The 23685-nt window shown below is 41.4% G+C and overlaps 2 protein-coding genes across 9 annotated transcripts in view; one reads left to right on the top strand and one right to left on the bottom strand.

Moving 5' to 3' along the window:
* Nucleotides 1-10780, top strand: part of HSF4 (heat shock transcription factor 4) — a 29568-nt gene extending 18788 nt beyond the window's left edge. For 7 of the 8 annotated variants that reach the window (XM_079315781.1, XM_079315782.1, XM_079315784.1 and 4 more), the window contains 7 exons: nt 127-226; nt 929-1053; nt 2818-3039; nt 4248-4353; nt 5624-5689; nt 7248-7335; nt 8363-10780. In XM_079315781.1, the coding sequence (XP_079171907.1) occupies nt 127-226; nt 929-1053; nt 2818-3039; nt 4248-4353; nt 5624-5689; nt 7248-7335; nt 8363-8559 (904 nt within the window). In that variant the 3' untranslated portion in view covers nt 8560-10780. Of the gene's footprint in view, nt 1-126; nt 227-928; nt 1054-2817; nt 3040-4247; nt 4354-5623; nt 5690-7228; nt 7336-8362 lie in introns of all 8 variants that reach the window. The other variant, XM_079315787.1, reaches the window with a different exon arrangement.
* Nucleotides 10781-12072: 1292 nt separating this feature from the next.
* Nucleotides 12073-23651, bottom strand: DNAAF1 (dynein axonemal assembly factor 1; the record flags this gene model as incomplete). Its single annotated transcript, XM_079316543.1, has 12 exons — nt 12073-12738; nt 13003-13348; nt 14436-14504; nt 17124-17233; nt 17845-18093; nt 18569-18753; nt 19255-19376; nt 19630-19796; nt 20525-20746; nt 21575-21666; nt 22333-22453; nt 23516-23651. The coding sequence occupies 12 exons, from the start codon at nt 23649-23651 to the stop codon at nt 12641-12643; spliced, it is 1917 nt and encodes a 638-aa protein (XP_079172669.1). The 3' UTR covers nt 12073-12640.
* Nucleotides 23652-23685: the final 34 nt, after the last annotated feature.

A 23685-nucleotide genomic window follows, 5' to 3' on the forward strand; every position in this document is an offset into this window, starting at 1 on the left:
AGACTTACAGTTGAGGAAAACCAGAGTACACAGGGGAGAAGAGCTCTTGGCTGAGGGATGTTTTGTGTAAGAGCAGCCAGGAGCCAGTCAGTACATGCTGGAAGACAAACCTGTTTCTCTTCACAGACCTCTGATGCTTGACAATGGGATCTCAGCTCCACCAGTGTCCAAGTTCAGCCGGCACTTGTCTGCAGACCCTCTCCACGACCCCTATTTCATACAGTCGGTGGGTTCAGCCTCTCAGCTCTGTGGGGTGGCTTTGGCCAGGGGGGAAATGCTTGAAGCAATAATAGACATTATGGAGTAAGTCATCTGGCAAGAGTTTGCAATGAAGAAAAAATGAGGTTTGCTAATCTGGGTGACATTTAAAACTCCTCCAGCTGCTCAGTTTCATGGATGCCTTCATGAGGGAGGCCATGGGCTTTGGTGGAAAGCAGACCCTGCACACTGAACTCTCCATGTTTTTACCCCACCCTGGTTCACCTTGAGGGAAGAAAAAAATGAGTGAGTTCTAAAAGTGGGATTTTTGTATCCTCTGAGGAATCCCCACCACCATCAGAGCAGAGACCAGCCACTTCTGTCATGCAGTTAAAATATGTGAGCTGGCATGAGAGGCTCACACAGCCCTGTTGGGCTGTGTGGGATCGTTCCCTCCAGAGGAAGCTGAACAGTCTAGGCAAAATGTCAGACATGGTAAAACCTCTTGGTTGCTGACACTTCATAGGGTTTATTTCACACCTGTACCTCTGTGCGGTTGGAGGAAAAGTGAGAGGAAATTATAATGCTGCACAGTAGGTAAAAGCTTTCTTGGTTTCCATATGGGGGGACTCAAAGTCACAGTGAATAAACCCTAACCATCTCAGATAGGGCCCTGGACTTCTTTTGGGGTCAGAAGGATGAATCTGTATGACTTTTGCTTTTCTCTTAGCCATCAACAGAGCCTGCCTCTTGCTTAAACAGCCCTGCAATCACTGGAGGACCCATCATATCTGATGTTACTGAAGCATCACCACCCAACATCATGAATATGCAATCTCCTCCTGAAAATGACAGGTAAACATGTTTGTGATTAATAATAAGGAGAGTTGGGTATTAACATGCTTATGCAACTCTTACCCAGAGTTTTTTGTGGCTGTAATTCTACCAAAGTTTCTGTCTGATTCACAAATCTCTATAGAGATATGTGATATATCTCTTTTTTTCCAGTTTTGGAATACTTTTTTCCAATACTTTTTTCCAGCTTGCAAAGTGGGTCAGATTTTCAGAGTTAGAGGGGGGTAATAACAGCATGACTTCTGAGTTTCATGCTGAGAACTTCCACTCTCCTCTTTGAGAAATATTCCACGTTTCTTTATATTTTGTCCTCAAGACAGGGGCTGTCTCAAACTTAATGAACTAATGAGATACTAACACTTGTTGGATTTGTTGAGAGAGAGAAAGGAGAGTTTCCTTTTGGCTTTGGCAAAGAAGAAACAATCAAATTTTACATCTAACAGCTAATGAGAACAGAAAGGTTGCATCACAACAACTTCCGATGTTTGACAACTTTTCTGTGAAAAGGCCCCAGTAACTTAAGAACTGAATGCAGAGGTATTTTAATCCTTATCTCTTCCTGCCACAGACATGCAGTGTATTTAGGGCTAGTAGCAAAATAGCTAAAGCTATGTCAGTGGAAAGTAAGTAGACAGATGAATCATGGAAACAGTTTCTCAGGCTTAGAGGCAAAGCAGCTATACTCTAGAAATTGCCTGTAAATCTGTTGCATAATTGAAACCATAGCCATAAAATTAACTAGAAGCCTATAAAGAGCTTCAGATTAAAAACAAAACAAAACAAAAAAAAACCCCAGACCTGGAAGCCATTTCTAGAGCAGAAAATCTTTAGTGTAACCTTCAGTTGCTTATTTCTACTAATTACTGAGTGCCATCTGGTGGCTTCTGATCTGTGCTGTGTCTGCACAACTTCAGCATCTGAGCCAGCCATGACCCCCCTCAGTTCAGATGTGGCACCTCCTAAATCAGCTGCACTTCTGGTGGGAATTTAGATGAGAAGATGATCTAAAAGGAATGCTGAGGAAAGCTCTGTGTGTCACATACTATCTCTGTTATCTCCATACCTTTGTCACTTCAGCTCCAGGCTGGCTCTATGCAGTTTCATGGGGAGTTCTTAAGTCTCCTACAAGTAACACAGAGTAGGCTTTCACACACAAAATGCTTCTAAACAAAACTTCATTGTCATTTGCCCATCTGGAAGTAATGTGGAGTGTCTCTTCCATTGGAAAGGCAGACCTCTGCCTCCAACCAAATAAAACATCTGACTATGGCTGTCAGATCTCAACAGCTTCTATTCAAGTCCTGCAGGGCCACAAGATCCTGGCCTGTGTCATTGGGATCTCTAGAGTGCTTGCTGATCCAATCCTAACTCCTACATGGGATGGTCTTACTGATCCCATTCTTGTCTCTAGGGTGGAAACTTTTCTTTTTCAGGGGAATCTCTCTAGCCCAGTGTCCCTTTAACCTGTCCCTAACACTCACCCAAGAAATTATCAGTTAATAGGAATTTAATTTCTGTATTATGGGACAAATCCATTATAGCTGTGACTGATGAAGTGACTGCAGATATTCCAGCTGAGTATGTTTCTGGAGGTTGCTGAAAAGAAAAAGGCTGCTGGCTGCTTTTGCCCATCTAAGGAAATGGAAAGACCTTCTGGAGCAGTTTGATGGGGAGTGGAAGCAATGCCTTGTGCTCCTGCCCTTCCCAGTAGCACGAGGCCTTTGCAGGGCAGCTGTGTGGTGCTCAGCCTTGTCTCTGGTGCAGGGAGAAGTGCCTCATGCTGATCAAGGAGGAGCCAGTGAGCCCTGGAGTGAAGGCCAGCACGGAGCCCGAGGTGCTGCCCGGCTGCCGCGGCTGCTCCGAGCCCCCGGTGCTGCCCGTGGCCATGGTTCAGTCTGTGCTGGAGGGCAAAGGCAGCTGTGCTGCAGCCCCACCAGGGACCTCCCAGCCACCCGAGAGGAGAGGCAGGAGGGCACTGCTGGACAGGTGAGCCAGGGCTCTCTCCTCCCATTCCCAGGGTGGGGAGGGAGGGGGATTTCAAGTAGCCAAGTACAGCCTGGTGAGCTCCATCCTGTACCTGTGGCACCTGCTGGAGGACCCCTGAATCCCAGGGGACAGTTCACAAGGGGCATATGAATCACTTGCTTGAAGGGCACAGCAGAAGAGCTGGCAGAGGATGTGCAACAGAGCTGTGAGAGCAGGAAGAGCCTTTTTGCATTGAGAGGGATTTGCCCAAGGTCCAAGTGAAAGCTGGAGCCCAGACCAGCATCTGTGTCTGCAGGCCTGCACTGGGCTGTGCTACACTCCTGCCCAGGGGATTGGCACTGTGACATTGGGCTCAGCCCCAGGGTGATCCCAGAGAGCTCTGAGACTGAAATCCCAACAGCACCCATGCCATGGGGGAATGTCCAGGAGGCCTCACCAGCAGAAGGAAAGCAAGGTGCAGCTGGGTGGATGACGTGGAATTTAACTGCAGTTCATTTTTGATAGCAATTGAGCAATGTAAGGAGGACTGTGAGGGAGGGGAACCCAAAACACTCAATAAGGTTATCAGAAAAGCTTCCATTTTCCTGTAAGTCCTTACAGAGAATCAAATTTCTCCTTGTGAACCCACTGGCTGCTTAAATACATGCTAATAAAATACAAATAATCCTTTTTTAAAGACCTGATTTAAGATAATTTTTTGATAGCTTTTGGGGGATTTAATCACAGCAGGGCCTCACTGTTGCTATTTAGCTGAATGTCTCCAGTAAATGCAGCCTGCAGGGTAAATGCCTGCAGCTAAAACTCAATTCTTTAAAGAGCATTAGTTGACAGTAATTCAGGCATCTTGGACCAAGGAGAATGGCAATGCAGCCTGCTCTGGTTCCAAGTGCATCTCTAAAAGGATTTTTTCTAAGGAAAGCTTTAATTTTCCCAGTGTCCAGGAGAGGTGCACAGAGTATCCATCCCCAAACCACGTGTCACCCAGGAGAGATTGTCTCATTTGTTTTACCATCTGCCCAGTCCCTCTGCTGAGTTGTACTCTGGGATTAAACCAAGTTTCATGGCATAAACCCAGGCTGATGTTGGGCTCTTGGTTTTCAGAATGAGATTTAAACATAAACATCCTTTTGGAAGGCTGCTCAGTCCTGCTTTCTGTGGATATCTATGCAGGTTTCCTTTGTGGCAATATTTCCCTTGTGTTTTCTCAGAACAGATATTTCAGACCCGTTGGAGGGCAGTGACTGGAGCCTGGAGGGGCTGCAGCTGCTGCTGAGGAGCCAGCAGTACAGCCTGGAGCCTGCCAGCCTCTTGGATGTGAGTGCTGCTGGGGAGGATCAGGTCATGCTGCTTCTTCTCCTGTGGCATTTTACCTGCCTCATGTAGCCTGTGGAGTCACAGCTCTGTTTTGACCTGCACATAAGATTCCAGCTTTAAATTGTGCTTTTTAAAAAAAAAAATAATATGCATATTTGGACTTTTAGGAGCACAAAACACTGCATTTCGTAAATGAATCAACATGAGACCTGACACATTTATGTAAAATAGGTTTAGTATGACTTTCTACCTAGTTTGGTAATTGCTTTGTAGGGGTTAATTTGTTTTCTGCATATCCTACATCTTAGATATTCCTAGATTGTGTTTAGGTTTTCCTACCTTCCCCTCTTCCTCATATTCTGGGAAAATCCTCTCTCTGCTGAGGTATTTATCAGTCTCAGTTCTTATATTACCTTTCTTTAAAAATGGATGATGGCTTTTTCTTAAGCAGACATGCATAAATAGGAAGGTTTGTTTATTCCTCTGTTGTACAGATAATTGGTATATAAAAGATTTTTGCCAATAATCAAATAACTCTGTATGTAAGAAAAAAGTCTGTATGTCAAATATATGCCCCCTTGAGGAGGTGCTTCAGATAAAGGCACGCTGTAAGCTTGCACAGATAAACAGAATGAAAAATCACTTAAAAAAAATCAATCTTGTTCTCTTTAAGTCAGTTCCCAAGTGTCTGTGGTTGATTCTGACTTTACAGAGATCTTTTCTAATGGCCTGATCTATCACTGACTGTTGATTTATGTTTCTTGTTTCTCATTAGAAAATGTTTTCCTGTTTCCAACACACTTCCCTCTATGCAACTAATGTCACAAGAGTGAGAATGAATCATAAAATTGGCCCCAAATCAACAGCTCCTTTTCCCAAATTGCTCAGACTTCTCAAGAAATTGCCACCAAAGCCCTGATGCAACAGTAGCCTGTTCTCTGCTACTAAATTCTGTAAGGCTCTTAAGAGTCCTATGAATCTGGCAAGGTCCTAGGACTCAAGAGTAGCAGAAAAGGGCTTTGATTTGTGTGTGCAGCTGCCCTGGTTTGTGACAGGAGAGTGGCATGGAGTGTCTGTCCCTGGCAGGCAGCAGGGCTCATGGGTCAGCACAAGTGCCCACAGCCCAGCCCAGCTGTGCCAGAGTCAGCAGAGGAGCCTTGTCTGCAGCTTCAGGGAGTGCTGGGCTGCACCCTCCAGCAGGCAGGGGAGGGCAGGAGGATCTCAAACCATTACACCTTTCAGAGCTCTAGCTGTATTTTTGTCCCAACAGGTCTTTAATCCCAATTTATCTCTGAGTGAGTGGAATTTGACTGAAATGGAAGCCAGCCTGTCCCCGGTAAGAGCTGGGTATTTCTGAGATATGATATTAACAGTCATGGAACCCCAGAATGGCTGAGGTGGAAGTGACCTTAATGTTCATCCTGTTCCAAACCCCCTGCCCACTGCAGGGACACCTCCCCTAGAGCTCCTTGCCTAAATAATAATGGAACTATGAAGCAGAGCTTGTGCATAACTGAGGAAGTTATTTCATAACTAGAGGGGAGAGTGGGCTAAAGCACAGCACATAGCATCTCCTGGGGGCAGCATCAGAGTATTGTATTACATTCTTGACCTGTTTTTCCCACTCAGCCAGGCTTTGTCTGGATAAAAGCTCTGACTTACTGTTGGTGTCCTGAAGTCTTTAATTTCAAGTGGCTCCTTTAAACTTTTTTCAGTGAGAATGTCACATCCTGCTAATACCATAGATTTATAAAGTGTCTTTGTGCCAAAGCTCTTTATAAAATATGCCTTTACAAAGTACAGCCATCCCTGTATATTTCAGGAGCAGTGAAATACCAATTAGAACAGAGCTTCCTGCATGCCCCTACATGAAGAAACAAGAAGAAATAGTTTGGCAATATTTGTTTGGAATTGATACTTACACAAACATTTCTGCAGTGCAGAAAGAGCAGGTTTAATAAGCATTGAAGGAAACCATAGACTCACAGAAGCATTAAGGCTGGAAGTGTATTGTATGGCTGGTTCTTTTCCTTGCATGATGGAGAGTGAATTTTCAGAGCCCTTGCTGACAACCAAGTTGGGTGAAGACTTGGATGGTTCTGCCAGCTATGTCTACAAGTAGAGTGTTATCTACTCTAATGAAATGCAAAAGGTCTCTAAACCTTTTTCATGGTATTAACATCCTTTTTAAGTCTTAATTATTTTGAATTTACTAGGTAATTCCACTTCCTGAGTGTTAGGAAGGAGAGTGTGTAAGAAATAGTTAATATTAATTAGCAAGTCTTGGAAGCAAGGGCTGTAACATTTTAAAAAGAATTGCATGAGAGAAAAGGCCAGAAAAGGAGGCTGCAATATTCAATAGTTTAGTCCTTGAGCCCACAGGACTTACCAGGAGCTCTTGCTTGTCCTACAGAAAGCCATGGGCATGGAGAAGCCTGGAAGCAGTATGTGCAGGAGCTCTGTGCCTAGAGCACTCTGTAAGCAAAAACAAGATTCACTTCAAAGACAGTCATAGGAAAATTGAAAGAAAATCTCTTTCCTCTTTGTTACTGGCTGCAGAGGGCTGTGAGTTTGCTTTGTATGGCAGTCACAGTGACACCAGCCTGGCCCCTCATGTGACATGAGCTTCACACCAGATTAGCCAGTGCTGAATAGGGGATTGCACCTCCCACACCCTGTCCTTCAGGCAGATCTGCCCTTGATCATCCCCATGCTGTGGCTGCTTTAGTGAAGAGCAGTGAGGCTGGGAGGAGAGGCTGGGCAGGGAGGATGGCTGGTGTTACTGGGGGGGTTGTGCAGTGGGGTGAGCAGTGGGTGCTCAGACATGGCCTAGTTCTAACAAGCTCCCCTGTCTTTGTATAATTGTACATTGTAGTTTATATTTTTGCATCAAGATGCAGCGACTCACAGTGGATCTGGAGAAGAGTGCAACTGAGCTGCCCCCAAAAGTGTTCAACCCACCATTCAACAACACCTGCCCAGGTAGGAGCACCAGCAGCTCTGTGGACTTGGCATGGGATGTTGTTCAGGCAGCCAGATATGTCCAGCAGTGACAACTTGCCACATCTGTCATTTTGCTTTCTAAGCCAGTTCCTGAGCTGTGGGAAAAGGGTGGAGGATTAACTGAGGTGTAAATGGAATTGAACTGGTTTTGATTGTCAGTGTTTCCATTGTTTTCTCTGCCTGTTCATTGCCACCTCAGAGCAATGTGGTGATCTCAGTGGGTAGGGGTGGTAAGAGCTGTACAGTCCTGGGTTTCCTCTGGTTCCTGCTGCAAAGGAGGTGCCCCAGTACCTGCTGGCAGCCAGAGGCACAGGCTGTGGGTCTCTTTTCCAGACCTTTTAACTGACCTCAAGGGAACAGTCCAGCTGAGCCACTTGCTGACTCTGATTAAGTGTGTCATTGACCTTGGATATGAATGCAGGAGTGTTGTCCTTGTTGTGGAACTGTGATGTATGTTCATGTGTGTTCAGCTGGGACAGACCTGAAAGTGGAGCTCTTGTGAGCCCTAGTTTGGTGCTGTAGCCACTTGGGCCTGCCCCAGTTTTGATTCACTGTGTGTCATTCAAGGACTTCCAGACTCAGCCCCCTTCATGAGCACCTCAAAGGCATTAGAAGCCCAGGTACACTGAAGAGAGTCCTTGAGCATCCTCTGTTTGCAAAGCCTTTCTGGTCCTACAAAGAGGGAGAAAGACACATCTCGAGTGAAGGAGAAGAGCAGCTGCTCACATCCTCTTCTCAGTGTCTCCAGCATTCAGTCATCCCTTTTTCACTTGTGAGGCATCTCAGCTTTCAGGCAGAACCCACCTGGTGTCCTGAAAAGACTTCCCTTGATTTTAATGGGCTTTTGAGTGAGTCCAAGTTCTGCTCAGGTGTTTCCAAGTGGTTTTGCTGGAGTGAGGCTCTTCAGTTGCTGCTGCAGCTGGGATTTGTTTGTTTTTCAGTTCTACATGTGTAAAATCTGTCAACCTGCCTTCCAGAAGCTGAATTTTCTGCTGTCTATTCCTAGGGAAAGATGTCATTCCTGAAAGTGCCCAGCAGTTCCTCCTCGACCGTCAGTCCATCTTTGGGAATGACCTCATCAACTTGCCTGAAAGTTCATCACTTTATGTTCCTTCTGAAAATATAGCTTCCTACATGTCCTCTGTGGGTGTCCAAGGGGATATCCCTCTAAACCTGAGTTCTTCAATGGACAGCAGCCAGTGATTTAGCTTCCAAGGAAAACAACTCCCTCCCACCCATCCAAGCATCCACAGCTTTGAATGTAAAGAAACAAAACTGACTCAGAAACCCACAAGAGAGTTTCTTTTTGGGCCCTTTTTTCTTTCCTTTTTTTTTTTTTTTTTTTTTTTTTTTTAGTAGATGGAAATGGTCAGTAGCTGTTGCATTACCCTCCCTGCACCTGGATTTCAGTGTTTTTTTAAAACAAAATACTACTTCTGGTGCTTGCTCCGAGGGGTAGTGAGAACATGCCAGGATTTTATTTTTCCTTGAAAATGCTTTAGAAATTTCAAATATTTTAATAAAATATAAGTGAAGAGTAGCTTGAAAGTCCATCTGAGACTTCATAAAATAGTGATCCTGACTAGTGCCTGCAATGGCAAACTGTTGGATTTTATTGGGGCAGCACAGATGAACTAAGATGCCTGTTGTTGATTCTGGATTTTTAATAGGAAAATGGTTCTACATGCCAGTCCAATGCTCTAAAAATATTTTTTATTCATTTTCTGTGTTTGATAGGATGTACCTGTTCCTCCTAGGGTGAGTAGGAAAAAGATCTCTTGGGGGTGTAGAAGCTTATTTTCTGAGTGACCCCACCAAGAATGTGCCTCTGGTTCTTAGGGGAGCTATGGACCATCACAGGCTGCAAAACATCCCATGCTGAGTTGAGAGCTTTTGTTGTTTGGGATTTGTTTTGCCCCAAATTTATTTTCTCTTACATAAAGGCAGGGCACTCCATACTTTAAAAATAGAAAAGGGATAGACTTTTCTGCACACACAATTTTCTGTGTGCAGAGAGGGCTGAGGGAGTGCACTCTGGGTTTTGGTGCTGGCTAAGTATTCCATGTCCAGTCCAATGGTTTGGGTTTTTTTTTCGTTACTTTGACCTGTTCTATTTCCCCTGAAGATGTGCCTGTTGGTTTATTGATGTTTAGAATCTGATTAAACAGTTTAATTTATTGGATCCCCTTTTTAGAAGAACTCTCAGCTGCTCAATGTAGGAGAGAGAGGCAGAATGGTTAGTCCACCATGTCCCACAAACTTTTCTTCTGTCCTTTGTGCATCTGAGACCAGCCTCAAAGGCTGAACTAACCTTCCCCATCCATGTGGTTTCTGACAACTGAGTTTCTCAACAAAGCAGAGCTTTGTTTTTTATGCTGTAGTTCTAATGAGAACGTATTATTTATCTCAGTATCTTCTACCTGAGTTGCTTTTCCTTAGGAAGGTTACCCAAATGCAGTAGGACAGACCCAGGAAATTCAATTAACTCAGGCCTCCTAAGGGCTTAGACAGGGAGGTTTAAGCTGTGCCAGTATCATTTGAATAAATGCTCTGCCTGCCTTCACTGCCATGACAATTCTTGCTTATGAACCACATTTCTGAGCATTGTGGTCCATCCACCCCAAAGGGTAACTCACCAGTCAGACAAGTACAGGCTTCAGATCTCCTCAATAAGATGAGCATTTTAAAAATGGACCTTCCTGTCACAGCCCTTTCCTCCATCCATTTATCACTATGTGAACAAATGTGTTAGTTCAGAAACATTCACTTTTGAGCACATTTTTGCCCAGCTGATTGCTGTGCTGGGAGCTGTCCCTGCCTTGGTGGTGTGGTCTGTGCAGGAGCGAGGTTGTGAGAGCTCCTGAATGAATCCCTGCCACTGTTTCTGTGCTCAGGACTAAGGGAAAATTCCAGCAGCCCCACTGGCCTGGTATTTAGATGATGTGCTTGAGTGTATCCTGGACAAGATTTTTCTTTTTGACAGATTTGTGCTTAGAAATTTCACCTAGATCAGCCCATTTCCACCCTATTTTGCCCTTTCCAGTGATGGAAAGTCATTGAGTTGCACTCTGTTTACTTCTTTTCTCATAGGTAATTGAAAACTGCCTGGTGTCTCCTGACACTGACAGTGCATGTTCAAGATTTGCACCCTTCTCTGAACTTCCACACTCTAGGCTGCTGTCATGTTAACACTGAATGTACTGATGCAACAAGTATTTAAGCACATGCTTAACTTCAAGCTCCTGAGTAGTTTTGCTGTATTTTTGTGGAGCCTGTCACATGCTTGAGGCTGGGCATACGCTTGTGTCTGGCTGGATTGTCTGGTTGGGGTTGGGAAGTGAGCCCTGGGGAGAGCTGCCCGTGGGCACAGCCAGGAGCAGCTTGGCCTGGCTCTGTCTCAGGCTGTGTCCCACAGGGCAGGCTCAGCCTGTCTCAGGAGGGTTCCTGGGGCTTTCTTTAGGCTTTTTGCTCTACTATAAACATGAGATTGGAGCTTGATGGTGAGAGAGGAACCTCCAGGAAGAGCACTCAGGAGCCATTCCTGTGAAGAAGGAAGCTTGTGTTCCTCAGCTTTTTACATTGTTAATTTTATTGAAGGTGATGTGCTGAGACTGCGTTTTTGCACTATGCTGTACATTTGTAAAGTTTTACAGAAGACACTAATTAAACATGTTTCCTTTTTCTCATTTAGTCCTGCTTTGGCGTTTCTCTCACTCTCTTTTTCTCCTTCCCAAGTCCTCAGTGACAAGTGCAGATAATTTCTAATCACTCAGATTCCCTAGAGAGGGCCCAGGGGTGGGTTGTGGTCACTGTGTAACACACAGGCACTGGGGAGACCTCCCATGTAGAATGTGGTGAAGTAAACACAGCTTGGAAAGCTGCTGAATTCTTCAAACTAAAATGCCACTCAGGGTGAATATAGCTGGTAAAATCAGGATCACAGTAAAATAATCTAAAGTTCTTGAAACTATTTGCTGTTTCCCCCCCCCCCCCCCCCATTTCTCCTGTTTTTCATGCTTTCAGTGATAACAGAACTCCAACTTCACTCTTGGAATTATTTTTTTAAACCTTTTGTTTGCAAACATAATGTGATCCTTTCTGCTTACTTGTTTTTAGTGTAGTAAGGGGATACCAGGACAGGCACCAAAACACAGCATGGAAAATGCAAAACCCAAAGTCCTCAAAATAGTCCTTATCCAGCTTTCTGTTGGAAAAGGAAGCAGCTACTTTTTCAGGATGGAGCTCATACAGGTTGGTGGTTTCTGAAGCATTTGCAGTTTTCTGAAGAGCAGAATCCTGCACTGGTGCTTTCAGATAAGCCTGTGCTCCACAGGCCCTTGGCTTACCCCCACCCTGTCCTGGAGGCCAAGGCTTTTGCCAGCATGTTTTAACTTGTGCAAGGTGGAAAATGAATTAAATTTAAAGCAATTGTGTTGTCCTCTCTGAGGGCTTTCACAACTATTTTGTGTTACTGTGAGGTCTGGTAGTCTTGCCACCAGATGGCAGCTAAGCCCAGGTGATAGGAAATGCATCTTTTCAACAAGCCCACAGTAATACTTTAAGTCTTTAAATTTGCACACCTACAAGAACTGTTCAATTCTATTTATTAAAAATTATTAGAGATGAAAAGAAATATGAAAAAAGACATTCACCTAAACTTGGCTATATCCAAAATCCAGATCCTGAGACACAGCTCAATGAAAAACAATAAAAGCAGCAGATATAAGTGTATGTTTCATTATAGATGCCCTAAAAGGTAAAACCAGATTTTCTTGCATGGATGCTATTTCTGCATCTTTTAGGCACAAACAATCATAATGGCAAGGAATCAGTAAAATATCCCATCAAGAAGCAATCTCTGTTTGCCATTGGAGTCCATCTGCTATGATATACACAGGTACAGACTTAAAATATAAAACACCAAGTGAAAATATATGTGCTTACAAATAGAATTTTTTAGTCAAATGACAAACACACTGAATTGTACTTGAAACTACATCTGTAATGAAACTGATATATAAACATGTAACTAAGGCATTTTGAGAAGGATGCAAAGGCACAAACAACACAAATAAAGAATGTAATTTAACCTCCAAACAGTAGTTTTCAAAGTAGTGAACAGGCAGCTGCCCTGAAGAGCTTGGAGCCAAGGGCAGTGAGTTTTGGTATCACAGTGTTATGTCAGTTTTAACAAATGGTCCCATTGCTGGCCTCCATATTTTGGGAATATTTCCATGCAGTCAGTACACTGTGCTCCAGATCTGGTCTGTTTTTTTCAAAGTGATTAATCCAATTCACTCTCACCATCCTTGTCATCTTGTGCTTTAGGAGGACATCCTTCCCCCTCAGCCAGGCCCTGTGATTTTCCATCACTGCCATTCCCTGTTAAAAGCACAAAGGCAAAGAGTAAATGAAACTCACTCATGGTCTTTAATACTGAACAAAGAAATATAGAGCCCAATTTCTAAAAACTTTAAATTAAACTCAGTAAGAAATCCTCTGCAGAAAAAAGAAAATATTTTAATTCCTAATTTATTAGGATCCCCACATAAATAAAAGGAAGAGGTTATTGTTACTAACAACCTTCAGCAGGAGCTGAACAGATCCTTAGTGTGTCTGTGATTAGTAATGTCACTGTAATCTTACCATCCTCTTCCCATGAGCTTGGGCCATCTGATTGATGACAGACTGATGACAACAGCAGATGATCCTTGGGCTCAGTGACTACCTCTTGTATCAAGAGCTTCAAAGAGGATACCTCTTTGATCTTCAGGTAACTTTCTGAATTACCAGGCTCTGTAAAGAAGCTTTTGAGAAGGGGTCTTAAGCGCTCCTTTTCATGCTCTTTATGGTTCTGACTTACATTTGAAAAAATTGCTTTTGGAACTTCTTCTACTGAACTCTCAAGGATGCTTTTATTATTTTCCTCTAATGCAGAATTGCTGTCATTTGTCACTTCAGAAATTATTTCAATCTTTGGGTGATAGTCCTGCTGTAAAGGTAGAAATGTAATTGAAAAATTATTCTTAGACATAAAAGCCAGAGGATGGGGAAATATCTCTTGGATCCATGTAACAGTTGTCAACTTTATTGTGCTGTTCTCATAAAATACATGGAATATATGGAATATATGTTTCACCCATAGCTCTGGTGCTTTGTGAATGAATAGTAGGTTAGCAATTTCTCAGGCATTGCCAATGAACTGACCATGAACCAATTAACAGTTCATAAAAAGAGCAGTGTGTGGGCTCTGTTCTACTATTTTACTCCAAATAGAAGAGGAACCTGACCAACATCTTCATCTGTCTTCAGCTGAGAACTGAGCAGCCTTTGGAGCAGGACAGCTGCTAACACAGCCTCCTTCCCTAATCCTCTTTCCTTGCCTTCTTTTAATTGGAGACGTTGTTGGCCAAGACATTTTGCAACTCTTTTATGAGTCTGTGATCAAAAGGGACAGTTGGTATTATCTTGGAAGGACTTGTAAGAGCATGTACATCCACCCTCTATCTCCAGCAAGGCCAGTATGATTCTATGATTAGCATAAAAATCAAAACTTTTAAATTTTGTTGTCTTCTTCTTTTCGTTTTTATTTCTTTTTGTAGGCTTGTGTCTACAAAATTAGTTTGAGCAAAGCAAAACTCTAAGGTGGACAAGGGACTGGCCTGCACTAGAGAGGAGGAGTTTTAATTTCTCTGTGATTTCAGTTGGAAAGTCAGATTTTATTCAGCAGCAGGCAATTTGCACCATATTAATACTGGTGCAATATATTTTAAGACTAATCTTCAGTATAATTCTACATCTTATTAAGAAATTAGTAACTATTGCATTACTGATCATAAGTTTTTATTCTATTTTTGCTACACAAGAATATAAAAAAGTCAGATTTAAACAAAGGAAGATTTACATGTGGATATGAACTGCTGAAACCATCCATTTTAGTTTGGAAATGCCTAAGTGATTACATCTCCCAGCATTTCACAACTTAGATCATCCTCATTTTGCAAAATCTTTGTAAATGTGTTTAGGGAAGTTTCATTACTGGAAATTAATGAAATTACTGGAATTAATAAAAATGTTACCTTTTGAAAAAAGGTTTCCTCTTCTGGGGGAAGCTCACTTACAACTATATCTTCTAAATCAGGCAGTTCCTGAAAACAATCACAGATCAAGAATCAGTAGGAAGAGCTACTGTAACCTATGAAAAATGACATCTCTGCCTCATTGGACAACTTCTTCAAAGCACTGCTCATCAGGGTGTGAGACCACAGCCAGCAGGACCCCACTGCCATCCTCTTACAGGCACAGTTTGCTGTTCAGCACGTGTGGGAAAGGGAAAATTCATGTCTCCAGAAACAGCAAAGGGGAAAGCAATAGCCCTAATGGCAGACTGAATGCTCTTTTCTACTATGCTGTGTAATTATGGATAAAGACAGGACAAAGAGTAAGGCATTACTAGGATTTTAAAAACAAACATGGTTTATTATCTTAGCTGTTTCCTGTCTATTCAATAGACTTAATCCCAGTTGCAACCCATCTGTATGGGTAAAGGCCAAATCCAGACCTGCAGTCTTCCTCAAACTGCATATCAAGTAAACTCTGTTAACCTAAATACACCTAATAAATCTTTTACTGTGAATGCCTCATAATTAAGACACAGAACTGCAAACTTGCTGAGAACTATTTTTCCTCAGAGAGGTCCAATAATTTCAGCTTTCCACTAGAAAATATCTCAGATAACTATAATTTGCTGTCATGAAAGGAAACACAGAAGGTGGGAATCAAAAATCACAGGTAGAAACTAATACCTTTTGCCAATTTTTTACTATAGGTCAATACTGGGATAAACATCTCATTTTGTTTTCAGGTATTTTCAGCCCTTAATGACTTTGTAGCAGTCTGCTTAGTGTGGTAGCATCAGGAACATCTGTACTATCTTGTGTGGTGAAGATTATTACACAATAAAAAAATCAAGAAAGGTAATTTCTCCCTCCTGATATGGTTGCAGTGAGTGCAGCATGTGCTGAAGTCACAGAGTTTTACAAAAATTGCATTAAAAATGTACAAATTAACATCTGAAACTAATGTGGAGTTGGATGTCAAAAGGGAGATAACTGTTAGTCTTGTTTCAGTCATCATGGTGCATTTGTGATCAACTACAAGTTAACCTAGTTTTGGTACATGGCAATGTGGTTCCCACACTGCCAAGGCATGTGCAGCAAGAAGAGCTTGTTTATGCTTGACACAGAGATGTCATAACCACCCACTGCAAATCCTCCTCCACTCTTCTCCCTTATATTCCTCCTGAGACCATCTGGAGACACTCAGGATATGATTAAAGGCAGTGGTGCTGCTCCAGAACCTCTCACCATCAGCATCTGCCCAGCCATTCCCTGCTATGTCAGCACTAAGACTCTTTGGAATATCTGCAATAGGGTAAGTACTGGAGGCTGTTGGGAGAGGCTCTTTCTGTGACTAAATGTTATTGGAGAACAAGTAGTATGGAACACTGAAATGTGCATTAGTGTGTGATTTGGGTATGGTTTTTCCTTCTGTAGAATTAAAATGGTCCCACTTTTTAAATCTTTAAAACCCTACAGATGTGTGCTTAAGAGTTACTTTTATACTGCCTTGAAGTTTGTGGACAGGACATTCCTATGGTGCCAGAGCATCAAGGGAAAAACAAACATTGAATCAAGGAGATCTTCACAGGTACCTACAGTGTCCCTACATATTAAAAACCTTTACTTCAGACACTGCAAGATCTAGTTTTAAGAGTGATATTGTGCATACTTTAATTGCTGCCCATTGTCTCCACTACCTTTTTTAAACCTATGACTAGAAACAGCTAAACAGGAGGAGGCAGCAACAAACCTTCTACTGAAGCAGTGGACTGAGCTCTTCAACCACAACATGGAATTTTTGCCTGGGAAATTAAGAGCATGGCAAAGATATGAGGCTTTTCTGCCAGTAGTTAACAATGGCAGTATAAGGTATCACAGAGTGTATAATACACAGAAAGTATTGGGAAATCATAAGCTCAAAAGTTTTTATTGCTGATTATATCATAGTCTGACACTGTCACTTTATCAGCAGTGGCATCTATGTCCTCCTCATGGTTAAATGTGGTAAACATGTTTAAATGTTGCATCAGACACACATTTTAGATAATAGATACAGACATACTACAAATGTCAATCACTTACTATATATCTGAATAATGTACATTCTGCTCTTCTTGGAAACAGACATCAAAGTTCTATTTTGAGAATTAATTTGTAGCATCTAACACTGCTAACACAACATTTACAATGATGGGAGATGCTATTTCTTCCCTATGATTTTTCTGCAATAATTCACATTTTCAACTGCATGTTTCATCTAAGTTTTGATTAAGAGGACAAATGTGTCTACTAGATTCTTCTCACTGTGATTTTTATTTTTAAATGAGGGCCCTCATTAGCTTCTCCAGAGAAATCACAAAGATAGAAGGTCAACTGCAGATGATTTACAGCACAAAAGGATTTATAGGATAAAAAATATAAGGACAAAATGAACTTTGGAAGCATTCTTCATAAATGGTCCACTAGAGAGAATGCCCCAGCAACTTTACTTTTTGGTTTGCTTTTTCTTTCTTTCTTTTTACTTTTCCTTACATTAGACCTTTCTTAAAACATACCCATATAGATTTATTAGTCAGAATGTTAGAAGAATTAACTTGAGAAGACAATACACACGTGAACTTCTCAAAGTCTGAATCCAATACATACTTCAAGACAAAGTGTCTCTAGTGTCTGCAGCTTGAATTGTTCCATTTCAGCATATTCCTCCCTCTCAGGAAGCACAGCCTTGTCAGTAGCTGCCTCCTGTCCTGGCAGATCTAGAGAATAAACAATAGTCAGTTGCAGAGAACTAATCCAATAAAAAATGTTTACATTGCAACAGCAAGCACTGCAGAACCAGACTGCTCTGGGGAGTGACTACTACTGCAGAATTCACAGCTCAATCCAATGCCTTGTTTTTCTATTATATTCTGGGTCTCTCTTCTACTGTATAAATTAATATTTGCATTTTGCAATATATTCAACAAATCTATAAAAGCATTTGTCCAGGTGTGAAAGTACAAAACCATCTCTAGAGCAATAACCAGCTTCTGTTGGCAGACAGATTGCCCAGTTATGTGAGAGCAAGGGAAGTCTGTCAACTCTCCTGGCCTTTCACTAAACCTGGCATGTTTGAGAGGAGGAGTTCTACCTTTAAGTTGCAGAAGTTGCAGGTTAAGCCTTCAGAAATTTACTATTTGTCGTATTAAAAGAATATTTTACCCAGTATTGCTTGATTTCACCTAGTCACTGTGGAAATCTAATGGAATGTTTTTATTTATGCATTAGTTGGCTTGAGCCTGAGCAGAGGCAGTGCTCCACTAAGGCAGAGGTTGGTTCATCATCTCTGCATGCTCAGTTTGGTTTGACTCCTCACTGTGTACGTTACCGTCTGTCTCCCTGCTGGAGTGTGCAGAGTCTGGTTCCTGTGCATCCTCTGGAACTTCATCAGGCACATTTCCAGATGAGAAACCTCTGTTACTTCCTCTATTTGGTAGAAGAGTTATCACTTCATTACAAACATCAAAACCCTCATTTTTAAACTTCTCAGTCTTTTCTTGAGCTTCTTCTTCTGATCTATATGAAATTTTTGATGTATTAGAATTTCCATCACCATCTTTTGAATTTGCAGATGTTCCTACAGAAGAGATAATTTCATTAAAATTGCTGAGCTAATCTACCACTGCTCATTTTAAACATCCAAACACTACTACAATGGGCTAGAATATGCATCAAAAGCTTCTACTTTGAGCAGCTATTCATGGATGAGTAGTCCTCCTAAGACTATAGCAGTGCTGTTTTCCCATCTCAACTCCCCAGCAAACAGAAGTTCTCCAGAAAAAAAAAAAATCATCTAGAGAAAATGCTTAAATAATAAATGTCTGGTATTTCCAATACTTTGAAAAGACTCACAAGTGACTACATATTTTAATACATCCTTGAGAATTTTGACGGATCAGCAACAAGTGCTGGTTACCCTCTCCTTTGTGCAATCCACTTGCTTGAAGGGAAAGTTTCACTTGTTAGTCAATCCAAAATGTATAAAATAAAGACTCCTCTGCACATTCAAATTGAAGTGGCCACAGACATCTTCCAAAACAGTAAACACAAACCTTCTTGGGTATCTGTTGCAACTCCTTCCAAGCACTTTTGTCTCCTCTTTTCCTCTGCTCTTTGCCTAATTGCTGCTAATGCATCAATGCTATCTTGGATTTTTTTTCTCTCTCTGGTTTCCCATTTTTCCCTTTCTGCTTTCTCAGCTTCAAGCCCTCCAACAGCCCAGGCTTCTGCACAGGCTCTAATGAAAACACAAAAGCTCACTGTAATACAGCTATAAAAGCCCACCCTTGCAATGAGAGAGAAATTTAAAATAGCTTGCAACAGCACAGAATAGCTGCAAGAGAAAAAAAGGTGATAGCAGTGAGAATCCTTTATGCAACAAAAGAAACAGAGATATCTAAATGCTGGTTGGTGATCACACCACCAGAGATTGGTCTGATCTTGGCTCAACTGCTTCAGATGCCTGCTCAGCTTCTGTTGAAATCAGGATTTGCCTCTGGTCTACAGACCTGGCATGAGACAATTCTGTTAAAGAACTAGTTTGTAAAAAAATACATTGCTTTTTTCCAGGTATGTTGGATGTAGAACTCAGTAGTACAATATTCTTCTCCTCAAAGTCATCCACTTTCAATAAATTATACTGGTCACTCTACCTTCCATGACAGTATTGACAAAAAATGGATGAGTGATGGTTAGCACTTGATTCTTATTGCTGTGCAAAGATGACTGTGTTTCTTACCTGTCCTTTGGGAAAACTGGTCTGTCATCCAGATATGTCAGCTGTTTTAGTCGAACAGTGAGTGTTTTTCTATAATTGGCAATTTTCCTTATCACCTCATTTCCCATCAGATTCAGCACATGCTAGAGAAACAAGAGAAACAGTTTTTAAACTCGAGTAGCAAAAACCCCAGTCTGGATATGCACTTCTCCTGTCATTTCAAAAGCAAGAAATAAATAAAACATCCAAGGTGTTACAGGTGATCTACCAGAAACAAAGTAATTTTTAATAAGGTTTCTTTTAGATTCATGCCTACTGAGCACTCAACTACCCAACAAAGCCTCTTGATGGGGTTCACCCACACACAACACAAACCCTCAGCTATTATGGGCTTACCAGATTGGGCATGGTCTCCAGAATAGCTACAATACTTGGATCACTTAGATTGTTGTGGGAGAGATCAAGAACAGAAATACTTGGGCATTCCTGCAAGTGCTGGATGTCTTCCACTGTTCTTAACTTATTGTGAGCAATCTGCAGAGTCTGCAGGACTTTCAGACAAGCTGCCAGACAAGAACAGTACAATGAAAGGAAAGGTAAGAATTGTTGCTTCACAGAGGGTTTTTTGAGCAAGTAAAAAACTGCATTGTCAAACTAATAGTTTATAGTGAATTTGGAGCTGTTTTCTAAATTTGTTATTCTGTTATATATGCTTTTTGGCTAGACCTCCAAAGTTGCCTTTTTCACTCCAGTGAAAAATAGGTGCATGGTTTTAGGATGATGGTTGTTTTCAATTCACATTTCAAAATATTCAGTTACTCAAAAGCAAGAGATTGTGTTTCAAAATTTTCCAATGTACGCAAGTAGTCATGTACAGAAATTGTTTTTTATTTTCTGCTGAAGATAGAATAAATCTTTTAACAGATATAAAATATTTGGTAATTGTGTCTGCAACTGCCAAAGCACATCTTAACACTAAAGTAAATGGTGAAAACTGGATTGTCAGCCTGTCTGCAACACAGAAAAGTACTGAGACGGTATTAAGAAGTGAGGAAAAACTACCTAATTATCCTAGTTATCCATGTGAAAGTAGTTTCTATGTATTTTCTGTTTCTCAACATGGGTTTTAATCCTTCACAGAAGCCCTGTGGGCTTTGGTATGGATATTGTGCAAACTTCTAACACAAATAAAAAAATCCCTTGAAACTACTGCCACTAACAAAAGCTTAGTCAGAGCTTAGGAAATAATGGCTTGCCAGAGGCTAAAACCTGTTGCACCAACAGGTCTTACAGAGATTCTCAATGGTCCTGATGTAGTTGTTACTGATATTGAGGGAATCCAGCTTTTGTAAGGGTTCAAGGTTTTCAATTTTCTCAATTAAATTGAGTTGCAAGTAGAGGCAACGCAATTCTGTCTGAGCCTCCAAATTCTCAATTTTTCTTAAGCCATTGCATTGCAGCCACAAACACTTCAGTCCAGTATATTCTTCAAGATTCTCCAGTCGGTCAAATCCTGCAGAGAAAAAAAAAAAAAAGATGTTTTAAAATGAAAAGGCACTGGCTGAAAATGGCTCTTTGGACAAGAAAATTCCATTAAACCAACGCTGCTGAGGGAACACTGGTACTGAAGTTACTGCAATATTTCCACTGAATTCATGGTACTGTTTCTGGCCCATAATGGTAAAGCAAGGTTGGTGCCTCTTCTGGTCTGTATCTCAGCAGCCCTCTAGATGCTAAATAATACATAGCAAACCCAAGGCCAAATGTAGAAGTCAGGATATCCCATTTATTTGGAAGAATTCTTAGGCTAACTTGGACCAAGTAACTGCATCATGAAAAAAACCTGCTCAAAGATCACCAGAGGTTGAGAAATGTTGATTCTTTTTTTTTCTTTCAATAATGTTTGCAAATATGCAGCAAGTCTTTACTGCTTATTTTCCTCTTGACCATTTTTATTTGGCAGTAAAAAAGTTACAAATCTGGAAAAAGCTCTTTATAAAACAATTTAAGGAAAAAGATGTATATTTATTTCTGAGTGCAACCTAGGTTTTTTCAGACATTTCTCAGAGGCTCCTGTTTCAGTAAAAGAAACCAAAAATATGTCCCTTGATTCCTACTGATCATTTGGAAGGCTCCACAAAATGAGTAAGATGTACAGTTTACTTTTCTACCTTCTTCTACCATATTGACTCATTTTGATTCCCAAATCCAGAATCACATAAAATTGTGTTTCTAATTTAGAAGAATGACTAGATACCTAACTTCAGTGAGCCATAAAGAACATTCTCTGCTAAAATGCTACTTAGATTGATCAAGCTAGGCAGTCATGTCCACATCTTACCTTTATAATGCAAGTACAGTGTATCATTTAAGTACGGAGTCCAGTATAATTTCTGCTGTTTACAGATGTCTAGCAGAATCTTTTTAGTCATTCTAAAACAGTACAAGGAAGCAGAAACAAAATAAAAAATGTATTTCAATGCACATTCTGAGATCTTTGGAATCTTTTGCTGATTCCATTGCAATACAATTAGCAATTCTTTCACACAAGAGAAATAGCTACAGTTTTCAAAATTATACTAAAAAAAAAAAAAAAAAAAAAAAAGGGCTGGGTTTTTTAGTGTGGCTTTTAATTTCTACCTTTGAAGTGAGTTACCAGGCCCTTCTGCTGAAAAGCAGAGGGTTCATAGGAAAGTGGGGCAGGGAATTAGAGAGTCCAACATCTTGGAGAAGGGCAGTATGATTTTATAATAGCTTCTGGTTTGAATGTTAGCTTCCTCTCCAATTATTTCCCCTGTTCCTTGTTGCTTTGGTACAGAACCTTTGGTGGCAGAGCCAAAATGCAGAACTTTTTCTCAGACTAGAAAAATCAATAGCAATCAACCCAACATTTTATTATTGCTCCAAAATAGCACTCAGAAAAGTTTTGATATACAGCTGTTGGTTGGCTGGGAATGCTGCTAGGAATTAACAGAATGCTTTGTCTGAACTGATGCACAGAAATGGTTACTGGCACATGATTTGCACAGGAGTTTGAGATGAATACACAGAATAGCAAAACTCCTGATAATGCCAACATATTCACAAACAATATATTACCTTACAGCACCCCTCTTTTCTTCTGTCCTTTGACTGGATGAGCTGGTTCCAGACTCCTGATCAATACCTGATTTTTGTTCATTCTCTTGATCTGCTCTGGCCATACAGTTGACTTCTTCCTCTTGAGTTTTATCAGATTTAAAAATAAGAAAATAAGTTGCAGTTTAACAGTAAGGGTGAGGAAAATGTGTCATGTTGCCAATTACTTTAGAGATATATTGAAGAGCACTTAAATATGAATTTCAAGAACAGAGTGTTTTAACCAAGATTTCTGCTGACATTTTTAATGAAACTTAACTTGTTTTACACAGCATCATAAAATAAATAGCAGCACTTGAATTGTTGAAATCTGCATTTTATTTTAAGATCTGGAAGTCTGATAGAATCCATTATTCTTAATATTCTTATAATGTACAGTGATACTAAAGTACTGACACCAATGTTCTTATGGTGTTAAACATTTAGTATATATTACATTTAATTAATATCAATTTGAGTTTACTCTAAAGAGACTACAGCAACGGTGCATCAGAGTCATTCCAAGCACTGCTAATCTAAGCTCTTCTAAGAATTTACCATTTTACACTCCTTGGAAGGTGTCTTTACACTGCCTTTGATTAATTGCAATTTCAGTATTTGTCTCTTCAGATACTTGCCCTGAAACTTCGACTTGCACTTGTAGTTCATACATTGAAAGAGAAAGTGCAAACAAGATGATTGTACCATCTTACTTAAAAATGACTGTAATTAAAAACAGTAATCAGACATATTTAGTAACACAAAAGCAATGGGCTGAAACTGATGTGCAGAACTTCCACCTGAACAGAAGGAAGACCTTTACTGTGCGGGTGGCCATGCACTGGAACTGCTCGCCCAGAAAGGAGATATTCTGGGCACAATCCTGGGATGGCTCTGCCCGAGCAGGGACCAGCCACCCGCTGTGGTCCCTCCTGTCACTGTGTGATTTAGAGGCCAGGTAGCTGTGTGATTACCGGGCAACAGGAAAGTAAAGAAACGTTGGAAAACGAAGTAAGACCACAGGAAGACAGCAATCGAGTATGGCTCAGTTATGTCAGGATTTCCAGTGACTTTGCTGGCAGAAAGCACACATTTGCTGCCCTGTAAGTATGAACAGCCGTGGTGTGCAGGCTCTGAGCGCTGGCGAGCGAGCCGAGGGGCTCACCTGTGCTGCCAGCGCTGCCCTCACGCTCCGGGTCCCCTCCGCTCCCGGTGTCGCCCAGCGGCGCCTCGGACGCCTCAGGCGCCGGGGCCTCCCCATTGCGGCCGCCGCCCGGGTCTCCAGCGAGCGCCGCCTGCATTCTAACACCCCGAGCCGGTGTGGGATTTACGCTG

This window comes from Erithacus rubecula, assembly GCF_903797595.1.
Source record: "Erithacus rubecula genome assembly, chromosome: 12".
NCBI lineage: Eukaryota > Metazoa > Chordata > Aves > Passeriformes > Muscicapidae > Erithacus > Erithacus rubecula.